The sequence below is a fragment of the Agelaius tricolor genome, unplaced genomic scaffold (assembly GCF_023055355.1).
Source record: "Agelaius tricolor isolate 1412-34295 unplaced genomic scaffold, bAgeTri1.0.p SCAF_33, whole genome shotgun sequence".
Classification (NCBI taxonomy): Eukaryota; Metazoa; Chordata; class Aves; order Passeriformes; family Icteridae; genus Agelaius; species Agelaius tricolor.
Window position 1 is genome coordinate 5,508,564 of NW_027269293.1, and position 26,363 is coordinate 5,534,926.

The following is a 26,363-nucleotide window of genomic DNA, read 5'->3' on the forward strand; positions in this document are numbered from 1 at the left end:
AACACTGGAGGCTGTAGGGGATTGTCTGTCTGGGTCACTAGGGCTCTGTGTGCACGCTGTTCTGGTACAGCATTTTATGGCAATAAATGTTGCACAATCATCAAATAATTCAAATTGGAAGGGAATTCCATAGGATGTCTGGTCCAGCTTCCTTTTAGAGCAAACCTGCTCAGAGTCTTGTCTGATGTAGTTTCCAGGATCTTTGAGGATGAAGTTTCCACCACCTTCCCAGACTCCTGTTGCACCTTTTGCAGGGATTGTCTTGGCTGAAGAAATCCCCTCAATAAAAGGCATGTAAAAAGGAGGAGAGAACATGGATCAGTGGTTCAACAGTGATGTTTAGCAGAGAGAAAGGGATGGTGTACATTGGGTGTAATTTGCTTTGCAGCCCTAAATATAAATAAAAGTCCAATTGGGATGAAACCAGCTAAATACTGAATTGAAAGTGGTAGAGATATCCTGTGGGAGAGATCTCCTGAGGAATCTTGCTTCTCCTTTAGTGAGCTGACATGCACTTCCTTGCTGGCTCTTCTCTTTCCCTTATGTCCCACCAACCTTTTTCCCCAGTGTGCTCCTTTTCCTTGAACTGTGCTTCCATGCCTCACTCCTGCTTTCTGTGCAAACTAATGGAGGTGGTGCTGCTGGTTTTGAAGATTGCTTTGGCTGTTGTGTTGCAATCCCACAAACTTCTGTAGTCAGGTGGGGTTTTTTGAAGTCAGAATAGCAGTTGAGTGTGAACTATTATATGGGTTCAATGTGGCTTTTTTTGTTCTGTCAGCAGTATCTAGGAAAAGGTGATATTTGATACCACTCACCTGGATTTCAAGAGGACCTACAATAGGGTCTTTGAAACAAAGATGTTCCTTTTTCACCCCCTCTTGCACCCCCAAATCTGGGCAGCTGTGGATGTAAGAGGAAAACTGTGTGAAAGAAATGGCTGTTTGGCAGGTGGAAATGAGATACTAGTGAGGGCCTGGTTTCCATGGTCCAGGGAAGGCAATCCTGCCCTGGGCCTCTGCTGTCCAGCATTTTGTTCCTAAATTATCTCAGTGATTGGTGAATGCTGAAGAAATTACCTGAACTGCTGAGAACAGCAAACTGTGGTGTCTACAGCCATCTGGGGCTTCCCAGGGAGTCCAGAATATCCTCATCATGGGGCTGGCATGTGTGGCACAGGGCTGCTAGGAAACCTGTGCCATGGGATGCCAGCTGGGATGCCCCATCTCTGTAAGTGTTCCAGGCCAGGTTGGCTGGGGCCTTGAGCAAGTTGGTCTAGTGAAAGGTCTAGTGAAAGGTGTGAATTGTTCAGTCAGTGGTGCCAGCTGAAGGTGTGAGGAATATCGTGGGAACAGATGGATACTTTGAGTGTGATGAGCAGCTCAGGCCTCCTGTGGGGAAGGTTGCAAGTGTCTCTGAAAATATTTGTTAGTTGCTTTGCTAGATATCTCTGGTTCTGTGAGGTTCTGTGTGATTCTGTAGTTGGAACTCGTGGCCAAGGAAGTGTTGTTCCTGAAGCACCAAAGCATTTCTGCAGGACAGAAATGCTGTTGTTGTCTGGGGAGGGTGTGCCCACAGGATGCTGGAGAGTTACTGTGCAGTGATGGGCAGAGGGTTTGGAGACCTTGCTCTGGGTGCACACCTGCTGTGAAATATATTGTATTCTTGGGGAGTAGAACTTCCAGGGTCAATTCAGTTGTCTCTTGAAATACTGCTGTTCCTTTTGCAGTTCCTGCTCAGCCCAGGCTGCAGAGCTGAGGTTGGCTGAAAGTGGGTAGGTGATCTGGTAAATGTGACCTGAGTGCCAACCTCTTGAGTAGCTGCAGGTGGCTGGGGCATGCTGTGACTACTGTGGGTCATTTGGCTTTGCTTTGAGTGTCTGGATTTGCATGAGTGCTTCAGGCTTGGTGTTGGGTCTGGTATAAGCCCCTGCCTGTGGGCAGAGCTGAAGACTACAGGACGTGCACTGCAGTCACTTGTGGGGCCAGCTGAGCTGGCCAGGCTGATGTGCCATCTTCTCTTGTTGTTATGGGTCTTCCAGATTTTAAATTATCTAAAATGTCCTGAGCACCTCCATTGTCCCCTGAGACTGGTTTCTTGCTGCAGCAGGCTCCTGGCATGCTGTGCCACACACTGCCTGCTGTTCATGTGCCTTTCTGGGGCTTGGTGGGACCAGACCCTATGGCAGTGCTGTTCTGCCTGCTCTGACTGTGATTTCATTTTGTTTGTCTCTCATTCTGCCTCTTTAGTGATGGTCCCATCTGTCGAATCTGTCATGAAGGTGGAAATGGGGAGGGACTGCTTTCCCCATGTGACTGCACAGGAACACTGGGCACCGTGCACAAGAGCTGCCTGGAAAAATGGTTATCCTCCTCCAACACAAGTTACTGTGAGCTCTGCCACACAGAATTTGTTGTAGAAAGAAGACCAAGACCCTTGACAGAGGTACCATTTTCTTCCTGCTTCATTTTTATTTCCATATCATTTGAGAGAAAATGACTGATTGCCCTACTGTTCTTGTAGTTCTTGGTGTCTCCTCCTCCTTGCAGTACCTTTGTACTCACAAAGAAGAGTGTTTGAAGAGATCAAGTCCCTTGTCAGACCAAGTGAGGTAGTTGCAAACATGCAGTAGTGGTGTTTGGGACAGCTCCCACCTGTGACCTGCCCACATGGCACCTGCCAGTGGCAAGCACTGTGCTTTTTTGGCTGTGCTTTACTGCCTGAGCATCAAATTGCAGGTGTCACAGCATGACTGACTGAATTATGAAGTTCTCATAAATATTCTTTTTTTTTTGCTCCTGGTTTTAATCTTATCTCAGTGTTAGATTAGTGCAGCTCTCTTGCATGTGCCTTCCTTGTCATGTTCTGTTCTGAAAAGTGAGATGTGGTGATTGCTGATACTGTTTGTAAAAGACCTGTCTTCCCATGACTAATATTGATGTGTGCTCCTTCAGGCTTTGATCCTTCCTGCTGCTCTGTGCTCCTCCCAGTTGAAGGAGAAAACAAGACAGGGCTTAGCTGGTCCTCATGTTCCTCTCTGTGTTGACCACAGGGGATCAGTCCCTCAGCCTCCCAGAGCTGGAACATACAACGCAGGCTCTGGCTGGTGCATTGGGTTTTTTTGTTTTGGGAACAAAGGCAGCATGGACCAGGCCATTGTCTGACCTCAGGGTTCAAGTGTACATCCCCAAAAGAGGAATAAGTAAACCTGTGAGGTACAATACAGAAGGCTTAAGGATTTGTTTTAGAGATGGTGTAATATGTCTGCAGTTGAGTGAGCTCTCCTGTGTCAGTGGCTCGGTGGTTCCTTCAACACCCTGTGCAAGTGCAGAGAAGTGTCACTCTGCAGCTGGGCATTTACACCTAACAGTTTTGGGAGTCCCAGGTTCTGCAGCCATCAGCCAGTGGGAGCTCTGGGAGCTGGTTCTTAGCATCAGACTCCCGTTACCTGGCAGCTGTCAGGGATTTGTCACTACCTGCTACCAGAGCGTGTGTGGAGGCAGGGTTATTTCAGATTTGTAATGCTGACTGCTCTTGTCCACGCTCTCCTGCCCCTTGCCCCATCAGTTAGGTCAAAACTGAGTCACAACTGGAATTCTAAGTTGCCTTCCACATTTCTGTTTCCATTCCTATTAATTCCAGAGGTTGCTTCTTTTCTCTTCCCACCTCCATCTGGAAACAATATTTGTCCCCTCCTCCTTTCCAGTGTCCCCAGATCTATTTCTCATACTCCCATCTCCTCCTAGTGAACCTTTGAGTGGAAAAGAATCCACCAATTGGGGAAGCATTCAAGCTTCAGTTTGCAAAGTAGATACTAAGTTTTAATGACTGTTTAACTTACAACTGATTGTCATGGACTTGACAGCCCCAGACAGGAGGAGGCTTTAGCCTGCAGTGCTAACCCAAACCATGTATCTAGCACAGTAATTTGTATGAGCATTACCTCAGTGGTTACTGCTGTTAGGGTCTTACTGCTTCTCTCCTAGCTGCTCAGACATATAAATTGGTGCTTTGGCCAATATCTCTCAAACATTTATTTCAGAGGTTGCAAAACACTGCTTTAAAACATTTAGGAAGGGCTGTACCTTGTCTTTGAGTACACAGTGCAGGCAAGCCCAGGGGCAGTGATCTTGCTAGGGCTTATGCAGGCCAAGTCGTGAGTGCAGGTCTCAGATGTTTTAGCTTAAGAACTGGTTAATAAATATTAAATATTCCTAGCCAGAAACAAACACGTGGGAGTGCGTTCAGCCATCTTTCACGATGCTGTGGCACCTCATAACAAGCATAGGCTTGGAAAACTGCACACTCAAATAAAAGCTCAAAGGCTAGTGTGTATTGGAGGAGTTTTTCCTGTGACACCAACTCTGTGCCTCCATCTGGCATGAGGAGCTTGCTGGGAGAGTGGGACAGAAAAGTTTTGTCTGTATTTCAGTGTAGGTGAATGAGCATTCCAGGACAATCAATTTTAGTTCCTGTTGAAATTTGTGAAAAGCCCCTCTGGACTAGCGCCTATAAGGGTATGGTGATCAACAAACTGTGGGTGCTGAGAGGTGATGGGTGGGCAGCATTTAATGAACTCAAACACAGGAGAACTGCCACTGTGTTTTCAGAGAGGAATGGACTTCTTGAGCCATCACTGCCAGCTGGCAAAGGCTTTGGGATTCCAGTGGTTTACTACTTCTGGTGTATTTGGACTGTCTGTGAGCACAGTGAAGGAGATGATCTACTCTGTTGAGGTGTCTGCTGGGGAGCAGCTTGCCTGAAGTGCCTTGTGAGCCTGGAGGCTGGTAAGCACGTGATGAAAGCCACCAGGTAGCTGGTGAGAGTGATCCCTGCTGCAGAGCAGAGCCTAGCATGCTACAGCCCCAGAGCAGTTCCCTTGCCAGCAGCTCAGTGGCAGAAAGGTTTTCCCTGGCTTGGAAAGCAGCATATAGCCTGGTTTGACACAGCCCATGGTAACAAGCTGCTCTTGCCCCTCTTCCAAGGCTGGCAGTACGCCCCAAGGCAATGGAGTGCAGTGGGGGGGTACAGCAGTGTCCTGTGGCTGCAGCACTCAGGTGTGCTGGGGCCCTGCACAGCCCCCTGTGCTCATCAGCACGTGGGCTCACCTGGCTTGAAAGGCCACCTGGTTTTGTTGTATTACTTCCACCATGCTATAAACCCTCTGATCCTTGCCTGGAGCCTGGGGAAAGTGACCTGGAGTTCAATTTCTCATTTTCATTGGGAGCTCCTACAGCCACTCTGAGCTCCTGCACCACTGCAATCTGCTGTGCAGAGGCAATGACAGTGAGTGTGCTTCATCCCTTGGGGTTTGCTGGTGTTAGAGGCCAACTGACCAAGTGTGAGCACTTTGGGAAGCTCCCGCTGGTAGCAGAGGCTCTGCCCTTTGGCAGGAGCTGATAACCCTTGGCCAGCTGGCTAGCACTTGCCATTAATACTCTGCCTGCAGTCTGGTGCAATCTTATCCCCATACCAAACCAAATACTTTTGGGAAGTGTAATCTCTAAGTTGTTCATCTGTTTCTGAGAAGAGGGCTTGGGAAAGAGGCTGCTTAGTCATTTAAAAATGCTACAGTTCCACCAGCCACCTTATCTGGGAAGTTCTCTGCCTCTTGGTTGTTTGAGAGGAGGGGTGGGGAGTGTTTTGAAACTTTGGGGGAAGTGATGTTTGTGGTGAGTGTGCTGTTGAGGAGCCCTGATAAAAATCCACTGCTCACCAAGTAAAGCTGTGAAATCAAAATAGAAATTAAGAGCAGAGGATAAATGGCTGGAGACTAGGATTAGGAATGATGCAGGGGCATGCTGCATGGCAGAAGGGTCTGCCCCATGTGTGAAAGGCTGCCCCAAGCATTCTAGCTCTCTTTTGCTGTCACCTGGCCACAAAGGAATTTGGTAACGTGGTACCTGCTGCTGGGGGGCCTCTGAGGAGAAAGCAGCTCTTGCTGTTGGTTCTGCCATGTTCTGCCTTTCCAGCCTGGGGAAACTTAGAGCTGGTCATAGTGGCAGCAGCAGTCACTGGTCAGCTCATCTCTGGGAAGGGACCATCAGCTTCATTAAGAACTGGCTTTGTCATGTGGTTTTGAGATCCTTCAGAAGGAAAGGGTCTGAGGCTGATTTTGGGATGCAGGAGACATTTTGGTGAGTACTGGGGAGAAGCTACATGGCCAAGTTGAAATTCTTCTGTGTAAACTTCCTGATTTCTTAGAAGTCAGGAAATGCCATGACCAAAATTGCCTTAGTTTTTACTTCAGGCCTCTTGTCTGTCTGTGTTACAGTGTGGTCTTCATGGTCACAGGCTGTGTCTTCCAGAAGGAGTGCATGGATGGAAGATGCTCACTAGCTAACTGTATTAATCCTGCTATGTCCTTGTTCACCAAGACCAAACTTCATTTTCTCACAAGCTTCTCTGGGGTTCTTATTGCTGTGACATCCAAGCACTTCACAAACAGTAACTGAATTTTACAGCCTCTTTTACAGAGGACAGGTGTCAACTTTGTCCAGTATGGATTAAAGATAATTTGTTAAAAAGTTATATTTTTGTTTTCTTTAAGCAGCCATTGATTTATGTTGTGGTCTGTTCAATGTAAAAACAGTGACAGTGTTGACTGCCAGCGTGCCTGATCTCTGAACCCAGAGTGAGGAACTCATCTGAGCCCAAAGCCAGCTCGGGCAACCACAGGCTGGCCATGGGTGTGGGGGAAATACCTCCTGCAGTTCAGCCTAGCTGAGCTATTTTTTAACTAAGAAGCAGGTTGAAAGCTAAAAAAAAAAAAAGAAAGGCTTTGGAAAACTGTCCAGCAGTGAGATCATTGGGCTGAGTGGGGGCATGTTTTGGGGGACATGTTTTGAACATGCAGGTGTAGATGGAGAATTCACCTGCTGCCCTGAGTGGAGAGTTTTGTAGCCAGAGGTGCAGGACACTGGTGCCTGTGCTGTGAGAGGACAGAAAGGCTTCTCTGCTCGGCTCTCAAGTGGTCTCCAGCACAGGACAGTTGTGGACCAGGGTTCTTGAGTGAGGAGCATGTCTCCAGCAGAGAACAAAATGGCCAAGCCTCAGAGAGGGGTGGTTTTCCTGTATGATTGTTAATTTAATGGACCTCCATATGCTTACAGAAAAGTGATCTGACTCCAGGACACTCTAGCCAACATGGCTGGCATAGTCAAAAAAGGCAAAATACTTTGTGTTCCCTGGAAGATTTTGTCATTTGATACTTAGATGAAGTATTTGAAGTGTAAGTTACACCAGACACAGTTTTCCTGGAGGAACTACTTTCCTCTTTGTTCTAATAATATCATGCACAGGGAATTCCCAGTTACTGCCTAGGATTCTTCTTCAGGGAGTATCTGTATCTTTGCTGTCCAGAGCATGGCAGAAGGAGGAGTGCAGGCCTTTGGACCTGAAGGATTGCTGCAGCCTAGACAGCTCTTTCTCCCAGGCCACAGGTGATCATACAATTCTCTAGGCATGATTGAGTTTATTTGTCCTAACATTTCATGCCTTAAATGTGCCTCAGCCAGACCTTGTTCTTTAAAGTCCTATATAGTGGATGGAGAAGGGAATACCTCTTGTGATCAATTAATTCCTGCCTCCTTAGAAGGCTAAGTTAGGATGTGTCACCTTGTCTGGAGGAGTTTGCCTCTTCATGTAGGAGAACCAGGCAACTTGTGTAGGAGTCAAAATATTGCCTCCCCTGCCTCTGTCCTTAATGTTTTCCCTTGCACATAACTCTTCTCTTTGGTCTGGGGCAAAAACCATCACAAACCTATTTTCTCTACAAAGTGGTCTTCCTGCTGGAGATACTTTGCCCTTTGGGATTTCAGGCAGAGCTGTGTGGGTGGAGGTATTTGGGACTGTATTGGATATGTTGTGTATTTCCAGAAAGCATTACCAAGGGTGACAGTGTGGCTGTGTTTGTACAGCCACAAGCCCTTCTGCACAGCTCCTGGCCTTCCCCCTGGCTGCAGCCCACTGCCCACAGAGGGACAGGGCTGTGTGGGTTGGTCTGTATTGGTGTACCTGAGCCCACTCTTGCCCATTTTTACTTTCCCAGATTACCAGCAAAGGTATTTCCTCTCCATGGCTGCCTTGTTTTGTGTGTTTTGCTGTGGCACCTACCCTCTCATTTCTCTCTTCAGTTCATTAACCTGTTGTAAAGTGTTAAAGTTTCAAGCTGTTGTTAATTTTGTGCCCTCTGAGTGTTTCTGATTGGGCTGAAGAGAAGCACCACCTCAGCAGCCCAAAGACTCCTGTTTGGGGCCATGTGCCTCTGCTGTGAACCAGCTGTGGTTTCTGAGGCCAGTCCTGGCATGGGGAGGGGCTGGGTCAGGTCTGTGCTGCCAGCCCAGGTCTCTGCAGAAATGTCCTGGGCTTGCAGGTCAGGCAGGTGTCAGAGCAGCAGCTGCTGGGTCCCAGCAAAAATCACTCCACAGGAAGGGTGTGTTTTTGTTCACACATAATGTAAATACCAGGCAGAGGAGCCAGGAGTTTCAGGTCTCTGCTCTGAGAGGACACAAACTGCTGGTGCAGAGGCCAAAGACTCTGGCTTTGCTAAAATTACTGGGAGGTTGAAAGTCAGCATAACCTCATGGTGAAAGCTAACAAGTACAATGCAGGACTTGATCATAATGCTTCTGCAAGCATTTAATTCCTTTGCTAAGGCAAAAATCATTTAAGACATCTCACTAATTACAAAAAAGATTTCTCTGGTGAACCAGTCACTGTTGGAGCAGTCCAGCCACATCTTTTGTTTCCCTATTTCTGTCCTTGCAAGCAAATCTCATCATGTAGTCCCAAGAAAATTCTGCTTCTGTATTTCAATTCTGCTGGTGTTTTCCAGCAGTGTGTGTTTTAATAACTTTATTTATAAATGGGCTGCTTTAGTGATTCTGGTGTGCTCCTTTGCCTCCTCAAAACAGCTCCTCCTTCCAAGAGTGCTGTGCTGTACAGGACCCTGGCAGTTTTTTGCTCCTGCTGTTCTTCTTGGAGTTTATGGTGCAATTTTGATTAAAGATGATTACTTTTCAATGACTGCTAACACTTTTGGTTCATTTAAACTGGATATTTTATGTAGGTCAGTGGATTATTTTTTTTGTCTCTTGAAAGTACAATTTTCAAACACAATGTCACACACAACGAAATGTGTTTGAAATTCTCTGAGGAGTTGCTTGACTGCAGGTTATGCTAGAGTAGGGGACGCCTCCCGTGGGTTGTGCAGTCCTTCTGCTTTGTCTCCTGAGTCTCCTGGACCTCTGTGGCTGTGGGAGGTGCTGCAGAGATGTCCCTGGAACACGAGAAGAGAGGTTGGCACGCAGGAATTGTGATGTTCCTCCTGCTTGCGTTACTAGGGAAAGGAGTTTTGCCTCTGGGCGCAGCGCCCGGCGCAGCACTCGCTGTCCCCCCTCCAGTTCGGAGAACTGAGCTGTGATATGAGCTCTGCCCCACCCTTCCTCCAGCCTTATCTTCCTTGCAGACAGACTTTTCTCTTTGCTTTCCTCGAACTCTTCTGCTGAACTCACTGCACTGTTGTCTGATCCATGCTCCTCTGCCCTTCCCCAGCCCACCTCTCTTCTTGCTCAATGCACACCTCTTTTACACTCCTGAATCTAGTGAAAAACAAATCCTCCTTGGTTCCAGCTGAGTTCCCACCGCTCTAATCTTTTCCTTTCTCTCTTTACTTAAGTTTGCTGTCTGGAGATGCTGGTCACAGGTCCAACATGAGATCCTCTTGGCACTTCTCTGTGCAGTCCTGGGCACTGCTCTGCATAAAGCAATGGCCTGTTTGGGGCCAAAACAGGAAATACCCTTGCACTCTTGATATTCACCAGCACTAGTCTTCCTTACCTGTCCTTCTTCACCACTTTGTCCAGCCCAGTCTGTGCTGTGCTGATCCAGAAGACCAGTGAGCTTTCTCTGAGGTGCTGTGATCCCGTACTGGCACATGTCATGGTGTGGCATTTGCCATGGTGCCACCAACCATGGGAGCTCGTGCTGCTCTCTCTGGAGGAAAGTGTCCCAGTGACCTGCAGCACTGCTTGGGTCTGTTCCTCTCCTGTCCACCCTTTCTAGTGCTCCTAAATCCCTTGGGTCAGCCCAGAGCCCTGTGCTTCCCAGCAGCTGAGGGTGTAGGGAAGGCTTTCATGCCTATTCAAGGAGAGATTTGGGTTGTGGAGGTCTATGGGGCATTGTTGGCAGGTATCTGGGGGAAGGAGGATGGGGAGGGGAAGCTTTGTGCAGCATTTAACTGCTCTGCTTGCAGGGCTAGGGGCATTTCTGGGTCTTGGCTTCCTGAATTCTGGGTACTCTGTCAGAAAACATCCCTTCCCACCTTGGTGAAGGAGACAGGACCATTCTGCTGGGGCTGCCCATGGATCTCAATGCCTGCAGAAGGGTTTTGGTGCAGGCCCAGAGAAGGGATATGAGAGTCCTTCATCTGAAGCTGTACTATTTGATTCAACATGTTTCTCAGTACAGGTACAGGACTAATAGTGCTGCTGTGATCAAGTTAATGTGATTTTTTTTCTGGCTTTTATAGCCAGGCACCAGGTCAGCAGTGAAAGAAAAATCAGCAGGCACCTGAGAAGCCAGAGGGTAACTGTCTGGTGGGCAGAAAGCCTGTGGGATGTTTTGTAATGCAGCCAAATGCTTGTGTGGTGCTGTGGCTTGCCATTGTGCTGTAGCTGTGAAGCACGTGGGGAACTCTGACAGGGTTGGTGGTGAGTCTGGCAGCTCACACTGCTCCTGACTCATGGCCCCCAGAGCAAGGGGGCCAGTGCAGGGCAGGGAGAGATGTGAGCACGTGCTGGTCCCTCCAGTGCTGTGCTGCACTGCACTGAGTGCTGCATGGGATGTGTTCATGAAACAGCTGACAGCTCACATTCAGCCACTCAATGAGTGAGTCAGCTCTAAGAATCAATGAAAGCTAATTTTTAAAGCACCCATTTTTAAGCCCCCAGACAGACTGCAAGGTGCTGAGTGCTGCTGGGAGAGTCCCTCTTCTCTCCACTCCCCTTGGTCCCAAGGGGCAGAATGCAGCCCAGCTTTGAGATACATGGAGCAGCAGGTGCTGGGATGGATGAGAGACTGCTCTGATATGCTTTGAATTCTGCTCTTGGCTTCCAGAGGAGCTGATGATGTCCTGGTGCCTTTTACTGCCTGCTCTCCTCCTGCCCCCCATCACCTTGGGCTCACCCAAGCTTCATGGGCACTGCAGCACCCAAAGGTCAGCTTCTCATCATCCCACAGCCCTGCTGTGGCTCTAAGAAATGAGCTCTCTTCCATAACCCTGCTGATCCTAGTATCTGGAAAAGCCTCATGATCATGCTGGAGGACAAAGAAATATGGTTATACCCAGAATACTGTCACACAAGCAGAGAGAAGTTGTTGCAAGCAGGATCTGGGACTCAGCCCAAATGGCAGCAAGCAGCCACCTCTGCCTCTTTCCTTTCAGTCTCAGACATGATTGCAGCGTGGAAGCTGCTAGAAGAAGACCAAGTTGTACTTTTGTTGCTTTCCCATGCTCACTTGATAGTTTTCCCTACAAAAATGGTTTAATCTGCCTGACCATTTTATGGATTGTTGGCAAAGTTTATTTAAAGTCCCGTATGCACCAAAGTGTTGCTGTGCCAGAAATGCTGCACCCTTAGAGTGACTTATTGTTTTCCATTTTGTTGCTGTGTCAGTGCATATTGGTAAAGTAAATCAACTGCTTCAAAAGGAAATTAATTTGCTTCCTGCCTTTATATGTTTGTCTCCCATCTTGGGGAGGAGGAAGGAGTTTCAAAAGTCACAAGGAATATAAATAGAATTAAGATGCGGTGAAATACCTATCTGCCTGAGCTTCTTACTGTACAAGGGTCACAAGTGCCCCAACATGTCCTGTTGCATAGAATGGGGTGCTCTGGGCTTGCTGCTAGAGGGAACTTGGTCCAGACTGGGTGATTTGGCACTCGCCTGAGTGCTGTGTCACCAGGCAGCTTTGTCCTGGCCCTGGACTGGGGAGAGTCTGACACAAGGCTGGGTTTGAGCACTGTGTATGGGGCCAGCTTTCCTCTGCCAATGAGTTGCTGTCCACCCTCACATCCTCCCAGGACTGCTCAGACTGCATGTGTGGTGGTTATTGTCCCCATGCAGCTCATCACACTGATTCCCTCTGCAGAGCCATACAAGGGGGGAGCTGCAGGTCTGCCTCCCTTCTCCCAGTCCGATCCAAATGACAGTTCTGCCTGCTCTGAAAGCTGCCCACTGGAGACCTAGTAGTGCTGGTCAGCAGTGACTGAATGTGAGCCAGATGGCCAAGAAGGCCAATGGCACCTGGCCTGTACCAGCCACAGTGTGGCCAGCAGGACCAGGGCTGTGGCCATCTGCCTGTGCTGGGCACTGCTGAGGCCCCACCTCAAATCCCGGGGTGGCTGCCTAGTCCAAGAAAGACACTGAGGCACTGGAGTATGTCCAGAGAAGGGCAACAGAGCTGGGGAAGGGTCTGGAGTACCAGGAGCAGCTGGGGGGCTCAGCCTGGAGAAAAGGAGGCTCAGGGGAGACCTTCTGTTATCTCTCCCTGACAGGAAGATGCTGCCAGGTGGGGGTCCAGCTCTGCTCCCAGGGAAGAAGCGACAGGATGAGAGTGAACAGCCTCAAGGTGTGCCAGAAGAGGTTTAGGTTGGATATTGGGAACATTTCTTCCTGGAAAGGGTTGTCAGGCATTGGAACTGGCTGCCAGGACAGTGGTGGAGCCACCATCCCTTGAAGTGTTCAAAAAGTATGTGGATGACTTGAGGACATGGTTTGGAGGTAGCTCTGGGTTGATGGTTGGACTTGATGATCTTGAAGTCTTTTCCAACCTTAGTGATTCTGTGAGGTTTTCTTCTGGCTGTCTGCCCATCAAGTCATGCTCCAAATGGCTTTAGAATCAATAAAGTTCCTTCACTGTTACCACTGAAGCGTTCAGATGATTCAGGTCACATCCCTAAAATACTGTGCTTATGAGTCCTCCCAGCTGGAATTCTGGGCCAGGCTCATTCCTGTCACTGCAGCGTCCTCTCCTCTGCTCATGGCCAGCTCAGTGTCCTGTCCCAGGTGCTGCAGAACCTGCTGTTCCTGTGGCTCTAATCAGCCTAGCTACCCCCCTATTCCATGCCCAGGTTTGCCAGCTGCCCCTTCTCTTTCCCATTTCCACAACAGTTGGCTGTGCTTCCAGTCCCATTCTCGCCCTTTTGCTCTGTCTCACTGAACATCCCTGCTGCAGTTAAATCTGCAGCCACCTCTGTGCCCCCTGCCTTGCTTCCCTCTTGACCTGCATGCCTCTGGCCAGCCATGTCCTCAGGTTACCTCTGCTGAGGTCTCATGGTTTCTTGCATACCTGTCACCATCACCACCACTTGTGTATTGCTTCTTAAAGGGTGGATTCTGAGTAGGAAAGGAGCTTTGTGTGCAAGTTCCCAGATGAGTCCCTTCCCAAGCTGTCTGTTCCAAAGCAGGTACCATACAGGAGGATTGGCCGGACAGCCCAGACCCTGATAGTCTCTTCCCTGCTCTGCCTGTGCCTTTTCAATAATATTCTCCAAGTCTTATCTAAAAATAAAATTCAAAAAATCCTGAATGAGGCAGTCATCTTTGTGAGGAGAAGAAGGAAGAATCTGCAGGCCAGCACACAGAGATCCCAGTAAAGATGTGCTGTAACAATTTGGTATCTGTAGGAACCACAGCTTGTTGCTATTCCTAAAAAAGGAAAGGAAAGGCTGAAAATAGCATAATTCTAGGAAAATAGAACAATTGCTGTTACTGAAGTATCTAAAATGAACCCACACTGGAAGCAAGTCAGGACTCCCAAAAGAAAGAAACATTTGGAGATTGCCTGTGAAACTCTAAAATGCTGTGATTCTCCCACAGGAACCCAAGGGCTAGATTTGGGACAGATGCTGTTATAGCTTGGCCTTGCTGCAGACCCCAGTGCCCCTGTTTCCCACAGTCTCCTTCACCAGTTAAGAGTCCTGGGTCTGTTTCTGTTGAAGTTTAGTCTAAGACCTGTCAGATTCATATTAAGCCAGGCTTTACTGAACTGATGTCCTGCAGTGCCTGCTCCTCACTACTCCAGAGGAGAGTCCAGGAGCTTCTGTATTCATGACTGCCTTTCCCTGTACATGTTCATTAACTGTTTCTTCCATTTCCCTTGTTAATTGTTGAACCTAGACTTGCCACTCTCTGGTTCCCTTTAGGAGAAGGTTGGTGTGAGTCAGACTGCACAGTGCAGGCCAGAGGTCCCCAGCTCTCCTGCCTGTCCCAGGCTGATCCCTTCTCTGTCCTTCCCGCAGTGGCTGAAGGACCCCGGGCCCCGCAATGAGAAGAGGACGCTGTTCTGTGACATGGTGTGTTTCCTGTTCATCACTCCCCTGGCGGCCATCTCGGGCTGGCTGTGTCTGCGAGGCGCCCAGGACCACCTGCAGTTCAACAGCCGCCTGGAGGCCATCGGACTCATAGCACTCACTATAGCACTTTTCACCATCTACGTCCTCTGGACACTGGTAAGTGCCAGCTGCCAGGGTCCTGCTCCAGCAGGAGCTGGGAGCACTGGCTCACACCTCATCAGTGGCACCTGCTATTTCTGCCTCCCCGTGTGAGAACACCTTGGGCTCTTCCACTTGAATGTCCATTTAGTTATCTTCATGTGCAAGCTGAGAATGGAAAATCACCTCCTGGTCATCTGCTTTCCAGACTGTGTTCCCCAAGTGTCAGAACCCAACCAGCCACAGACATGCTGGAGCTGGGATGGGGCTGGGGCTGGGTCAGGCAGTGGCCCATCTGTAGTTCAAGAAAAAACACAAACTTGGTACCTGGGCAGTGCAGGGGACAAGTAAAATATGGAACACATTTGACACCTAAATAATTTACATCATGTCCCTCTGTGCTTTTGCTGCTGAGAACAGACTGGCTGTGCCCAGCTGGGGTGCAGACTGGCCTTGGGGGTCTCTGGCCACAACTAAACAAACTCTTATGCAGTATTTTTAAGGTGTGTGGAAGGAACTCTCTGGCCCTGGGGAAACCTGTGGCTTCTCTGATGCTGGGTTGTGTGGTCGGCCCCAAGTCAAGGCTTGGTAGCCGGTGTGCCCTGGCCCACTGCTGCATGGGGGCACTGGGCATTGCTGGGAACCTGCACTTGAGCCAGTCTGGGTGTTGAACTGATCCCTGCTGGGAGAGAGCTTCATGCAGATGCCTTTTCTGGATGTGCTGAATTAGGGGGCGAGGAGCTTGTATCTTGCTGAGAGTTAGGGAGCTGAGAAGAGCAGGACAGCGAATGCAGGTTTGCCTGTGGCACAAGTGGAGGCTCAGTGGGGCTGCCTGGTCCCTCCCCAGGGCCCCAGGGCTGCTCTCTCTAGGGGCTGCTAGGCCAGGGACTTCCCCTCTGTTTCCCATTCACTTCTTTTGTCTTGTGTTGCTGGGTGGACTTCTGGGTTTGGATCTTGATTTTGGCTCTCCTATTCCAAGCAAGCCCTTTGTGTGCTCATGCCCTGCCAATGCCCTTTTCCAACTCCTTGCAGGGAAATATCATTTTGGGAAGGGAAAAAGTGCACTTGATGCAGGAGAAATAGTGGGACCCCAAAAAGCTGGGAGTCCTGTGGGCAATAGAAATTCCCCAGTCCATTTCCTTGTTGTCTCGTTTTCCAATTTCACAGAGTAACCCCTTCCGCTGGGGCTGGACACTCCTTACAATCTCCCTCACAGACCTGGGAACCAGGGCAGGATGAGCTGGTGCTGCAGCAGCCCCTGCTCTGGGGGCAAGAGTGCCTGGGGGCAAAGCTGGAGGCACTCCTTGCATGGGAGCCATGGAGGAAAGTTTCCATGCTGCATGTTCCTGCATGAAGCTTGTTTCCGTAGAGAGCTAAGCTAAAATTGGAACCTTAAGAGGAAGTCTCCGTCTTCTCTATCTCAGGACTGGTGGGGAGGAGCTGGAAACCTGGAGGAAATGGAAAAATGTTTGTGCAGTAACAAGTCCTGATTAAAGTGGCTCTAATTCTGCTGTGTTTCACATTTCCTTGAGCGGGGGAGGACATTAGGTGAAGCCCCTTTATTTATATTCAGCTCGTTGAACCCTGGGCTGTGCAGTCCAAGGGGACAATATGTGGGGGGGAGTTCATGGCTGTAACCAGTGTGAGGGTTGTGAGAGAGGCCATAGCCAAGGCTGCAGCTCCTTTGTGAGGAGCAGGAGCCTTCCTTGAGGTTCCCATCATTAACTCCGCATTCTCTGAAAACTGGGACATGAATTTGTCAGCAAAAAGTCTTATTGCCACAATCCCTCTGCAACAGGAAGGAGGGGTGTGCACACATCAATAAGCTCAGTTACCTCAGTGCCACAGTGGCACAGCTTCATTTCTCATAAGATGTCTCATAGACCCATCCAGAAGTAACAGTTTTACTGAGTTTTCTGTGTCAGATGCACTTCCTGGTACGTCCCAGTTGCCAGCTAAATGCTTCCGTAAGAAGGCCTGGTTTAGATCAGTGGCCGACTGCATTCGGTATTTCAGCCAAGCTCAAAGCTCCCCTCGCAGGGCTGCTCTGAAACTGCAGGGCCATCTCGGGCCTTGCTGGGCTGCTCTGGGTCCCTCCAGCCTTTGCATCCTCCCCATCTCCCTCCGGGTAGACAAGTCTCCCAGGCCACGTTGTTGTCAGGAAAAAATGAGCCCAGCTGCTGTCCTGTTGTTGCAGACAAAGGAGGGAAGGTTTTTGTGCAGGATGAAGAAGGTCGCCTGGGGTCTGTGAGGTGGGAGGAGGCTGGTTGGGTTCAGGCCTTTGTTTTGCTCACCGAAGGTGCTGCTGAAGCCCGGGGCTGGATGAAGGGGCGAGGTGCAGCTCATCCCCACCACACTGCACCAGCCTGGACCCAAACCCAGCTGAGCAAACCCCATCCCGCTCTGCTGGTGCTGCCCAGAAGGCCCCTTTGGCTGTGCCCCACTCAGCCTGGTGTCCCCAGGAAGGGATTGATTGCTTGTCAGGCTGGGGACATGAGTGCCCCAAACCATGCCGGGGTCAGTGCTGTGTTCCTTGCTCAGGATAAAGGGTCCCAGAGGCAGAGGGGTACAGGCATTGGGCCATCCCTACGTGTGCTCTGGGGCTGGGCCGGGGTTGGTGACAGCGCAGGCAGGGTTGGTGACAGCGCGGGCAGGGTTGGTGACAGCGCAGGCAGGGTTGGTGACAGCGCGGGCAGGGTTGGTGACAGCGTGGCTGGGGTTGGTGACAGCGTGGGCGGGGTTGGTGACAGCGCAGGCAGGGTTGGTGACAGCGTGGCCGGGGTTGTGACAGCGCTGCTGGGGTTGTGACAGCATGGCCGGGGTTGGTGACAGCGCAGGCCGGGTTGGTGACAGCGCGGGCAGGGTTGGTGACAGCGTGGCCGGGGTTGGTGACAGCGTGGCCGGGGTTGGTGACAGCGCTGCTGGGGTTGTGACAGCGTGGCCGGGGTTGGTGACAGCGCTGCGTTCTCCCCCGCCAGGTCTCGTTCCGCTACCACTGCCAGCTGTACTCGGAGTGGCGAAGGACCAACCAGAAGGTCCGGCTGATGATCCCGGCCTCGCGGAGCCCTCACCCCGTGCCCCACTCCCTGCTCTCCGCCAAGCTCATGAAGAAGGCCGCGGATGAGACCACGGTCTGAGCCATCCCGCAGGCGGCCACGGCGGAGGGTTGGGCATCCTCACAGGCCCAGGGACCGTGGCAGCTGTGGGGGGACTGGAAAACAATCATCCCACCCAAAGGCACTCTGTGCTCAGCACGTGCTTTAGACCTTGGCAAAGAGACACATAATCAACATCTGTGGGGGAAATGGCCCAAAAGAGCCTGATGGCAGAAAATGCCTGTCTGCAGGGACACTTTCCTATAATGAAATACCATACATGGAAAACATCTCCCTCTCTCTCTCTATATATATATATCTATATATAATATTATTTTTTAATGGCCATGCATATTGTGTTACAGTCCTTTTGTGTTGATGTTCTAAAGCTTCAGGATAGAAGCTGGCAATCTGATCTCATTCAGAGGTTAAATCAATGCCTTTTCTCCAAATGAGCGTATGAGGAACACTTTCCATCAACCATTCTTGAAAGTCCCCTTGTCCTTTGCACTAAATTGGTTTTGATATACTACAGCAGCCTTCCCGTTACTCTTTGGTCTCTTTTGTGGTGTTCTGTCCTTTCTAGAAAGTTAAGTGTTTTTAATAATTATTATAATCCCAGAAGGAGTAAAATGACATAATACTGAATGGAGACATTTTGTATTGTAAAGTACTGTAATTTTGAGAATTTCAAAATCAGTTTCAGAATGAGAGAATCTTTTCCGGCGCAGACATGATCTCACAAAATGCTTTCCTTGAGATCTGGCTTATCCCCAGGACTCGGATGCACTCAGCCCTTGGTCTGTCTGGCAAAGGTAGATGGAGGATCCGAGGGTGGGAAGAGATGGCTCCATACTAGCTAAACCCACCATTGCCTTTTGCTTTGCAAAAATTGAGAAAGGAGCTTTCCTGACCCCAGAAGGTGGGAGTTGGAGTCTCTGTTTGCTGATGTCCTTTTGCCAGCTTGAGGCTGGACCTCCTGTAGCATCAGTTTCACACGTACCTTAGGGGACAGGCCATGCCCTGCGGCGCTGGCAGGACGCGGGTGCTCTTGGCTGTCTCTGCGCTTTATTTGCACATTCCAGAGGAGCTGCTGGCATTGGGTTCATCCCTGGTAGCGCTGCCTGCCTGTTGTGTCCTCTAGTGAAACCTCCCAGTTTGCTGGTCCCAGAGAAGAGGCTCTGGGTCCCTTGTCCAGTGGGGCCAGTGTTCCTCCTTCTCCTCCTCCTTTTACCTGTGTTTCCAGCACATGCAGTTCTCAAAGCCCTCTGTCTCAGAATGCCTCCTTTGCCAAGAGTCCCCCTGGTTTGGCTTTGGTCCTTGTCTCTGCCACCTCACCCTGCCAGACAGTGCCTGGTGCTGAGCTCTGCTGCCCTGGCAGGTGCTCCAGAGGTGTGTGCAGCTGCTTTGCTGGAGCCTGAGCTCTGGCTCCGTGGTGGTGAGGGTAGAGAGCAGGCAAGAGGCAGGCTCTGAGGGGCCTGCGTCCTTGCAGTGGGTGGTGGTGGTCATGCACTATGTCCCTCTGCCCCTTTGCTGAAAGCAAGTGGGTCAGTGCAATGCCCTGTGAGATGGACATCTGTAATTTCCTGAATTCAAAGCACCATGTGCACTTCCTCCTCCTCCTCCTCCTCCTCCTCCTCCTCCTCCTCCTCCTCCTCCTCCTCCTCCTCCTCCTCCTCCTCTTCTCTAGCTGCAAAGCAGGATGTGTTTCCTTGTGTGTTCCCTCAGCCTGATCTGGAAGTTTCTGGTGGCCTGAGCAGCAGGGACCAGTGTGCCATCTTGCCCTACAGGATTGCTCCAGCCCTTGGCCCTGGTGTCTGCCTGCTCTCCTCTGCCCCCTCTCCCAGGTACAGCTTGGGGATACCCTGACACATCTTGCAGCAGCCTCTTTGTGCCCTGAGGGCTGCTCTGAACTGGTCTCTCTTCCAAGCATCAGGGGCTGGTGTGACTGTGGGTGAATGTCCTCTGCTACAGCCAGGCTGCACATCTCTGCTCCCCTCTCTCGGCCACCCCCCGACTGTCCCCTCCCTTCTTCCACATACCTGGGGTGTCTGCCCTTTTCCCAGTCATGCACTCATGCAGGGATTACTCTGCTTCTGGTACTCATGGTGGAGAGGCTGCTGCAGCCCTCTCCAGTCACAGTCCTTTCTCCAGTCCCATCCCATTCCCACGCAGGCGCTCCTGCCCTGCACACCCCTTCCATGGCAGCAGGCTCTGTACCACTGCTCTGTGCCTTGTCCTGGGTGCCCCTTCCTTCAGCCCCTTCCCAACAACCCCCTTGTCACCAGGACATCACCAGTGAAGAAAAATGGAGGGGGGGGTTTAACCTTCCAAGCCCTGGCTGCCTCCCAGGAGCTTGGCCCCACAAGGCACTGAGTTCTGGCAGATGATGAGGGATGCTCTCTCCCATAGCATGTCCCCAGGGAAAGGACTTCATGGAGCCAGTGTTCCAGTTAAGAAACCCACCATCAATCCAAATACGCAACTGTGGAAGCCAGAAGCCCTTGGCTGGGGCAGTGGGGGCCCGGTCCCGTGTGTGGCTGTGGCTGCACTCAGCATCCTTGGCTTTGTTGCCATTGCCAATAATTGGAGTTGTTGCATGTGCCCCCACAAGACCCAGTAGTGACTCTTTGAGTCTTGTCCTCCTTCCCAGAGATGTTCAGCTCGTGGATGTGGGCAATCGGTGTCTGACCCACCACGTTCCAGTGCATTCTAGGGAAATGGGCTGTGCAATGATGTAAATAAAAGTGAGACAAACTTTGGGCTGTTGTGTTGTTATTGGAGGGGGCCAGGGCTGCAGAGCCCTGGCTGCCTCCCTGAGAGCACCCTGCTACCTCCTGCCTGCAGCAGCTGCCCTGGCCAGCCCCCAGGGCCCCAGCAGAAGGTTTCCAAGTTGGACAAAACCCAGGGCTTTTTTAATTTCTGGGTAGTTTCTCTGTCAGTGTAGAGAAGCCTGCCTGGCGTGGGCCAAGTCAAGAGTCCTTTGGCCCCTGGTTGGGCCAGGGGTGTGTATGGGGCTGCATGGAGCGACCCTGATGCTGCATGATGCTACCCCACAGAGGCTTCCTGTGAGCTCCCTGACCCAGGCCTGCCCACGGCCCTGAGCCCAGCCTCTCACTCCAGGGCTGTGGGAGACACTGGACACAGCTGTGAGCCCTGGTGAGGTCATGGTGGGCAGTGCCCAGCTGTGCCCGACTGTGTCTGAGCTGTGTCTGAGCTGTGCCCAAGTGTGCAAGAGCTGCAGGGCAGGAGCCTTGCTCTCTGTGCTTGCTACCAGCTGGCTCTGAGAGCCATCCAGGGCCAGCACTGTGGCAGGGGCTGCAGGGCATGGAACCTCAGGGCAGAGACTTGGGCAGCCATTGTTCCCTGTTCTGTGAAGCAATGAGGAGACCCAACATCCCCTGCAGCCTTGGCCCCTGGTCCTGGACCTGTGCTGCAAATTTGGTCACGCCACACTTGCAGCAGGGGGTTGGAAATTGTGAAGCTGCCCATTTAAAGTGCCACTCAAAGCACTGCAACACCAATGTTGGATGCATTTCTGAGGTCCTGGACAAGGCTTGAGCCTTGGGCAAGACCTTGGATGAGTTGCTTGGCCAAGCTCTCAAATCAAGGGTTTTCTGGGTTTGTTTATATTAAAAGAAAAAAAAGGTTTAAAAAAAGAGAGTGCCGTGGTTGGCTCAGCCAGACCTTTAAAATAAAGCTCTGATGCCACACAGCAATCTGGCAGGGTGGGGAGAAGACAAAGTGGCATCTGCAACAACAAGAACAGTGTAAAAGGAGCAGAAGTGCCAGAGAAAGGGCTCACCAGGAAAAAGGAAAGTTTCATGGGAAGGGCGTTCAGTCACAGTTGCTTGGCTGACGTGCCAAATCCAGGCAGGCTTTGTTTGGAGCATGTCTGACAGACCAATGCTGAGAAGAGCATGTTTGTTGAGGTGCTTCCACTGTCCACTGCTGCAGCCTTTTTCCCTGGCAGCAGGAGGGTCCCAGGGGTCTGATCCCACCCGGCTGTGGACCAAGGGCTTCAGGAGTGCCCTGTGGCCTCTGTGTCCAGGCAGGGTTGAGGAGGCAGCAGTCACTGCTGCCATGTGCTGCTGTGCCCACGCTGGCTGTGGCACAAACCTCCCAGCCCCAATTGTCTCCCCAGAACCACTCAGAGCCCACGTGGGTCCAGCCTTGCTCAAGGACCCCAGTGTTCCTTACCCTTCCTACCCATTGTGGCTCCAACATCTCTAACACATGAGAGCTGAATTTAAGCTCCCCTGAGTCTTTGTGGTGCAATTCTACATGAAATTGTGTATTTCTCACACAAATGCTGCAATTACGTAACTCAGCTCCCAGAGAGATGATTTTTTTAAAATTTAATTTTTGGGAGACACATCAAAAAGGAAACCAGAGCAAAATATTTACTCCCTCCAGACCACAAAATTCCAGTGAAGAAGTTCCCAGACACCAATCTGTTGAAAAACCCAACTTTTCTCCAGTCTGAGGGACTTCGCTGGCTTTCAGAAAGGAATTTCTTCTTCTTGATTGAGGTAGGTGCCCCTAAATGCACAGCACAGCTCTTTTGGGATGTTTTGCATGACAAAGGACAAAAATACAGAACTAACAATCTGCCATCTCCATAACCAACCTTCTGCTGTGGACCTCTGTCACAGTGTAACCCCAGCTGACAACTAAACACCACACAGCCACTCAGTCACACAGCACCCTCCAAGGGGGATGGGGGGAAAAAACTTTTGATTTGAGGTAAAACCAGTTTAATAATTGAGATAAAAGTAATATATAATAATACTAATGATAATTATAATTGTAATGAAAAAAATATAAACCCTAAGTAGAACAAGTGATGCCTGGGGTAGGTGCTCAGCACCCGCTGATCTGTGCCCAGCTTGTCTCCCAGCAGCCATCAGCCCCTCACCAGCAGCTCCTCCAGTTTACACACTAGGGAGGATGTTTTATGGTGTGGAATATCTCCCTGGCCAGTTCGGGTCAGCTGTCCTGGCTGTGTTCTGCCCTGCCCCAGCTTCTTGTGCAACTCCTCACTGGCAGAGCATGAGACACAGAGAAGGCCGTGTAAACACCACATGACTGATGGTTGGATTGTTGCTCCCAATATTATTCTCATCCTAAATCCCAAACCCAGCACTGTGCTGGCCACTGAGAGGAAAATTAACTCTATCCCAAGCAAAACTAGGACAGTCTCAGAGGCTCCTGCCCATGGAGAGTAGGAAGTGTCTCACTGGGAGCAGAGAACCCTGGGTTTCCCCAGTCTTGATGCTACCACAGTGGAAGAGGCTTAGGGCAGAGCTCTGGGGGCAGATACCTGGGCTTGACCCAGTGCTGCAACTCTGCAGCCCCTGGAGTAGAGCAGGGAGACCAATATTGTTGTCTGTGCCCAGATGCCACCACAACAATGACAACTGAAGTGGCAGTAAAGAAGGTCCAACCAGAAAAGTGTTCAGAGATGAAATCTAGGCTGGACCCAGGCAATGTCCCTCTTCACCTACATCCACCTTCTCCTCTCCTAAGGACAGGATTTAGCAGGATCCTGTGAGGTGGGACCTTGAGAATGGCAGATCTGTGGCCATTCTTGTGGATTCCTGCCTCTCCTGTGGGTTTCAGACACAGCTCAGCATTGTGCTTTCCTTCCTGGGCTGCCCCTGCTGCTGTCCCTGCGCTGCTACCAGTGCTCTGCTGCACAAAATGTGTTTGGTGCACATCAGACAAGGACAGGCTCTGGATGTGTGGGGAAGATAAGTGTTATCATGAGTATCCAGCTATGTTTGGGGTTTTTTAACTTAATTGAAAAAAGCCAGAGGCACTACACCAGCACCCTTGGAGGAGCTGGACCCTGCTGTATTTTCCATGGCCTCGTACAGAGCAGCTCTGCAGTGCCCTGGCACTCAGTGAAGGTCTCTGCCATGGGACCACTGGGCACCAAGCTCCTCCCTGCACCCCGTCTCTGTGCTCCCTGTTGTCCCTGCAGTCCCAGCTGAGGGGTGGGGGGATAAAGGAGGCTCTGTTGTGGCATCCACCTCCATGACCTGCCAGTCCTCTCCTTGGGGGCCAGAGGATCCACATGAGGAGGAGCCAGCAGGATGCAGGACCCTCCCAGTTCCCAGCACCAAGACCCAAGGTGATGGAGTTTGCCTTTCCAGCCTCTCCCCTGCCCCTCATGTTCCCTCCCTGTCAGGGGCACAGCTTGAGCCATGAGTCCATCCCCACCCAGAGCCATGGGCGCAGCCTCTCCCCAGCACACGAGGCCAGGCAGAAAGCAAAGATTGGGGCTTCACTCTCAGCATCAGCAAAAGTCACCTGCTTGTCTGTGAAGTCCAGGCAGACCTGGATGGCCCTGGGGAGGCAGGTAAGGTGCAGCGGGGTCCAGTCAGGCTCACTGAAAGCATGGTACTGTCCAAACCACTGGCCCACGGCCCAGATCCCCTCCTGGGGCATAAAATTGAGGACCCCCTTCCTCCTGACAGACTCCTGGGCCACTCCCACTGCCCACCAGTCCCCTGCCTCGGCCACCTCCACCTCCCAGCAGTGTCTCCCCGCAGCAAAGGCCTGGCTGCCCAGCACACACGGCTCCGTGTCAAACCGCTCGGGGTTGTTGGGCAGCAAGGTCCACTCGTGCCCCCGTCCCACCCCTCGCTGGTCACTGGCCAGAATGAGGAAGGGGTTGGCGGTGTCTGGATCCAGAGTCACGTCAGCTGGGGACAGAGGAGGAGAAGCTGCTCAGAACAGGCAGCCCTGGGGCTGCATCCACCCCAGCAAGAGAAGGGACAGGGTGAGTTCCTTTTCCCTGCAGTGGGAAAACCAGCCCTAGCTGGACTGTCCTGGCTCCCTGCTGCCCCATCCCTGTCCCTACCCCAGGGGCCTGCACACATCCTGGACAAGGGGACCTCAGTTTCCTGGAGGAGGAGGCAGCACCTGAGTGGGTGGGTGCACACCTGCAGTGCAGCCACCTGGACTTGAGTCTGGGTGTCTCTGGTGCTGTGAGAGGAGAACAGGCAGGTCAGGGCACAAACCAGTGCCGACCACAGTAGAGATTACCCCAAGACCCATAACCCATGGCCCCAGATTCACATCTCTTTCTATGAACAGTGGAGGGGGCCAAGGATGTCAGCTCAGGAGCCTTTGGTGCTGTAGCTGGGTCTACAGGTGAGCACCAAGAGTTCAGCTGGGAGTGTTGCAGCCACCAAGTCCCCAACCCATGAAAAGCCTAGTCTGGGGACAAACCCCAGGGATTTGACCTTCAATAGTTGTCCCACAGCAGAAGCAGGATGCATTTGTCCTCAATAGAGGACAGTTCCCCCTCCTGTTCCCTTCTGAAAACTCACCTCTTCCATTCATCTCCTCCACCTCAACAATCAGGGTCTCACTTTCTACTGTCTCCATCTTGGATGCCAGCATATCCACAGTCAATCAACAGGGAGGGAGACAGGATTCACTGCTGAAAGTGGGAATTACAAGACTCGAGGACTGCCTGAAGATGATAAAGCAGAGAAGGAGTAATGGAAAGGTCACAGCATTCAGCATTTTTACACAGCCAGTACTTACCTGCTGAGCCTGCAGGCTGACTCCAGGAAAGCAGCTTTGAGATGGGTTGAAAGGTCTTCAGTCTGCTTCCCATTCCTCTGATCCTCTCATCTGCTCATGGCTGCACTGAGCTTGCCCAGCACTTCCAGCCTGTTTGAGTGAGCAGGGCACAGTCCAGAGGAGCTGGATGGCCTGGAGAGCAGACCTGGGAGTCTGTCTGGGTACCACCCCACCAAGCTTCCCCCTCCCATCCTCTCGGCAATGACCTCCCATGCCCTGAAGCTGCCAGCCCATGTGGGACCTCATCCAACACTTGATTTGACAATTCCTCCTGCTCCTGCAGTGCCCAGTCCTGTTTACATGACAGGGTCTGCTGCATCTCCCCTCCCTGAGCCCAGCTGCAGGTGGCTGATAAGAGCCCCTGAGTGCTGGAGGAGTCTGTATCTCCCTGTGCAGGATGCTCAGAGCCCTCTTGGGCCATGGCCCCACAGGCACCTCCAGCCCCTGGGGATGGCACCTGGGGACACCACCCGCAGAGCAGTGGCCCTGCTCTGGGTGTCCAGGCTCATTCTGGGAAAAGGAAGGGGAGGTCTGGCTCCTGCCCTGGCTGTTTGCCCAGTTCTGTCCTGCTGCATGGGTTCATGGTGGAGATGTGTGCAGGGCATGCGCCACCTCAATTGCCCAACTGGTAAATGGGGAACAGCGTGTGCTGGGCTTTGCTCCCACCTGTCTGTTCTCCAGGCAGCTCTTCCTGTGTTGAGGGGTGATGGCGTTATTCCCAGGCACAGGGAACACAAGGCACAACCCTGCTGTGTCACATCACTCTGGAAGGCACCAGCTGAGCACAAATAAAGCAGGATGCAAGGGCAGCTGCTGCCAGGTGGCTTTGCAGACACCACCTGAACCCTCTGCCTGCCTGAACCCTGGCCTGGCAGGCAGCCAAGCTCACTGACTGGTTCCACTTTACCCATGACCAGTTCCTCTTGCACTCTTTTGGCATGTCTGACACCTTGTCCTTCCCAAATCCTTTCACTCCACACGGCTTTAGTGCTCACATCCTTCCCTTGGCACGTGGAGTTGTCTGGGACACGCAGCTTTGATCCCCAGCTTTGCACACCTATGCAGGCTGGCTGATAGGAAAACTAATTCACAAACACCAGAGGTTTATGTCCAAAAAGGAGACAGAGGAGTCCTTTCTGGCTTTATTAGAATAAAGGGAGAGGCCATGGGCCAT

The 26,363-nt window shown here is 51.4% G+C and overlaps 2 protein-coding genes and 1 long non-coding RNA gene across 10 annotated transcripts in view; 2 read left to right on the plus strand and 1 right to left on the minus strand.

The window, feature by feature from the left end:
* MARCHF2 (membrane associated ring-CH-type finger 2) overlaps positions 1-20,348 on the plus strand; it is a 34,349-nt gene extending 14,001 nt beyond the window's left edge. For 4 of the 5 annotated variants that reach the window (XM_071451676.1, XM_071451674.1, XM_071451677.1 and 1 more), the window contains exons 3-5: positions 2,247-2,442; positions 14,304-14,513; positions 17,474-20,348. In XM_071451676.1, coding sequence (XP_071307777.1) covers positions 2,247-2,442; positions 14,304-14,513; positions 17,474-17,632 — 565 coding nt within the window. In that variant the 3' untranslated portion in view covers positions 17,633-20,348. Of the gene's footprint in view, positions 1-2,246; positions 2,443-14,303; positions 14,514-15,662; positions 16,006-17,473 lie in introns of those variants that run through there. The other variant, XM_071451678.1, reaches the window with a different exon arrangement.
* LOC139602135 (uncharacterized) lies at positions 4,791-6,774 on the plus strand. Its single transcript, XR_011683112.1, has 2 exons — positions 4,791-6,134; positions 6,272-6,774. It is a non-coding gene; the product is annotated as an uncharacterized lncRNA (long non-coding RNA).
* Positions 9,035-25,516, minus strand: LOC139602133 (E3 ubiquitin-protein ligase TRIM7-like). 4 transcript variants are annotated; one of them, XM_071451683.1, is made up of 4 exons: positions 25,151-25,516; positions 24,931-25,076; positions 23,906-24,300; positions 9,035-9,277 (listed from the first exon to the last, which is right to left on the minus strand). In XM_071451683.1, exons 2-4 carry the CDS (start codon positions 25,001-25,003, stop codon positions 9,173-9,175), a joined length of 573 nt encoding a protein of 190 aa, XP_071307784.1. In that variant the 5' UTR covers positions 25,004-25,076; positions 25,151-25,516; the 3' UTR covers positions 9,035-9,172. The 4 variants fall into 4 exon arrangements, with proteins under 4 accessions (XP_071307784.1, XP_071307781.1, XP_071307782.1 ...); XM_071451680.1 differs by lacking the exon at positions 9,035-9,277 and adding an exon at positions 21,934-22,132 and having other exon boundaries at positions 25,151-25,488; XM_071451681.1 differs by lacking the exon at positions 9,035-9,277 and adding an exon at positions 21,934-22,132 and having other exon boundaries at positions 24,931-25,043; positions 25,151-25,476.
* Between the last annotated feature and the right edge of the window lie 847 nt (positions 25,517-26,363).

Bases quoted from the DNA above. Each gene is read 5' to 3' on its own strand.
- LOC139602133 (XM_071451680.1), bottom strand. From the start codon at position 25,003: ATGCTGGCATCCAAGATGGAGACAGTAGAAAGTGAGACCCTGATTGTT. The intron at 24,301-24,930 runs GTGAGTTTTCAG...CTCTGTCCCCAG, and splicing joins GGAGGAGATGAATGGAAGAG to CTGACGTGACTCTGGATCCA. The intron at 22,133-23,905 runs GTGACTTTTGCT...CTGTGCATTTAG, and splicing joins TGGACTTCACAGACAAGCAG to GGGCACCTACCTCAATCAAG.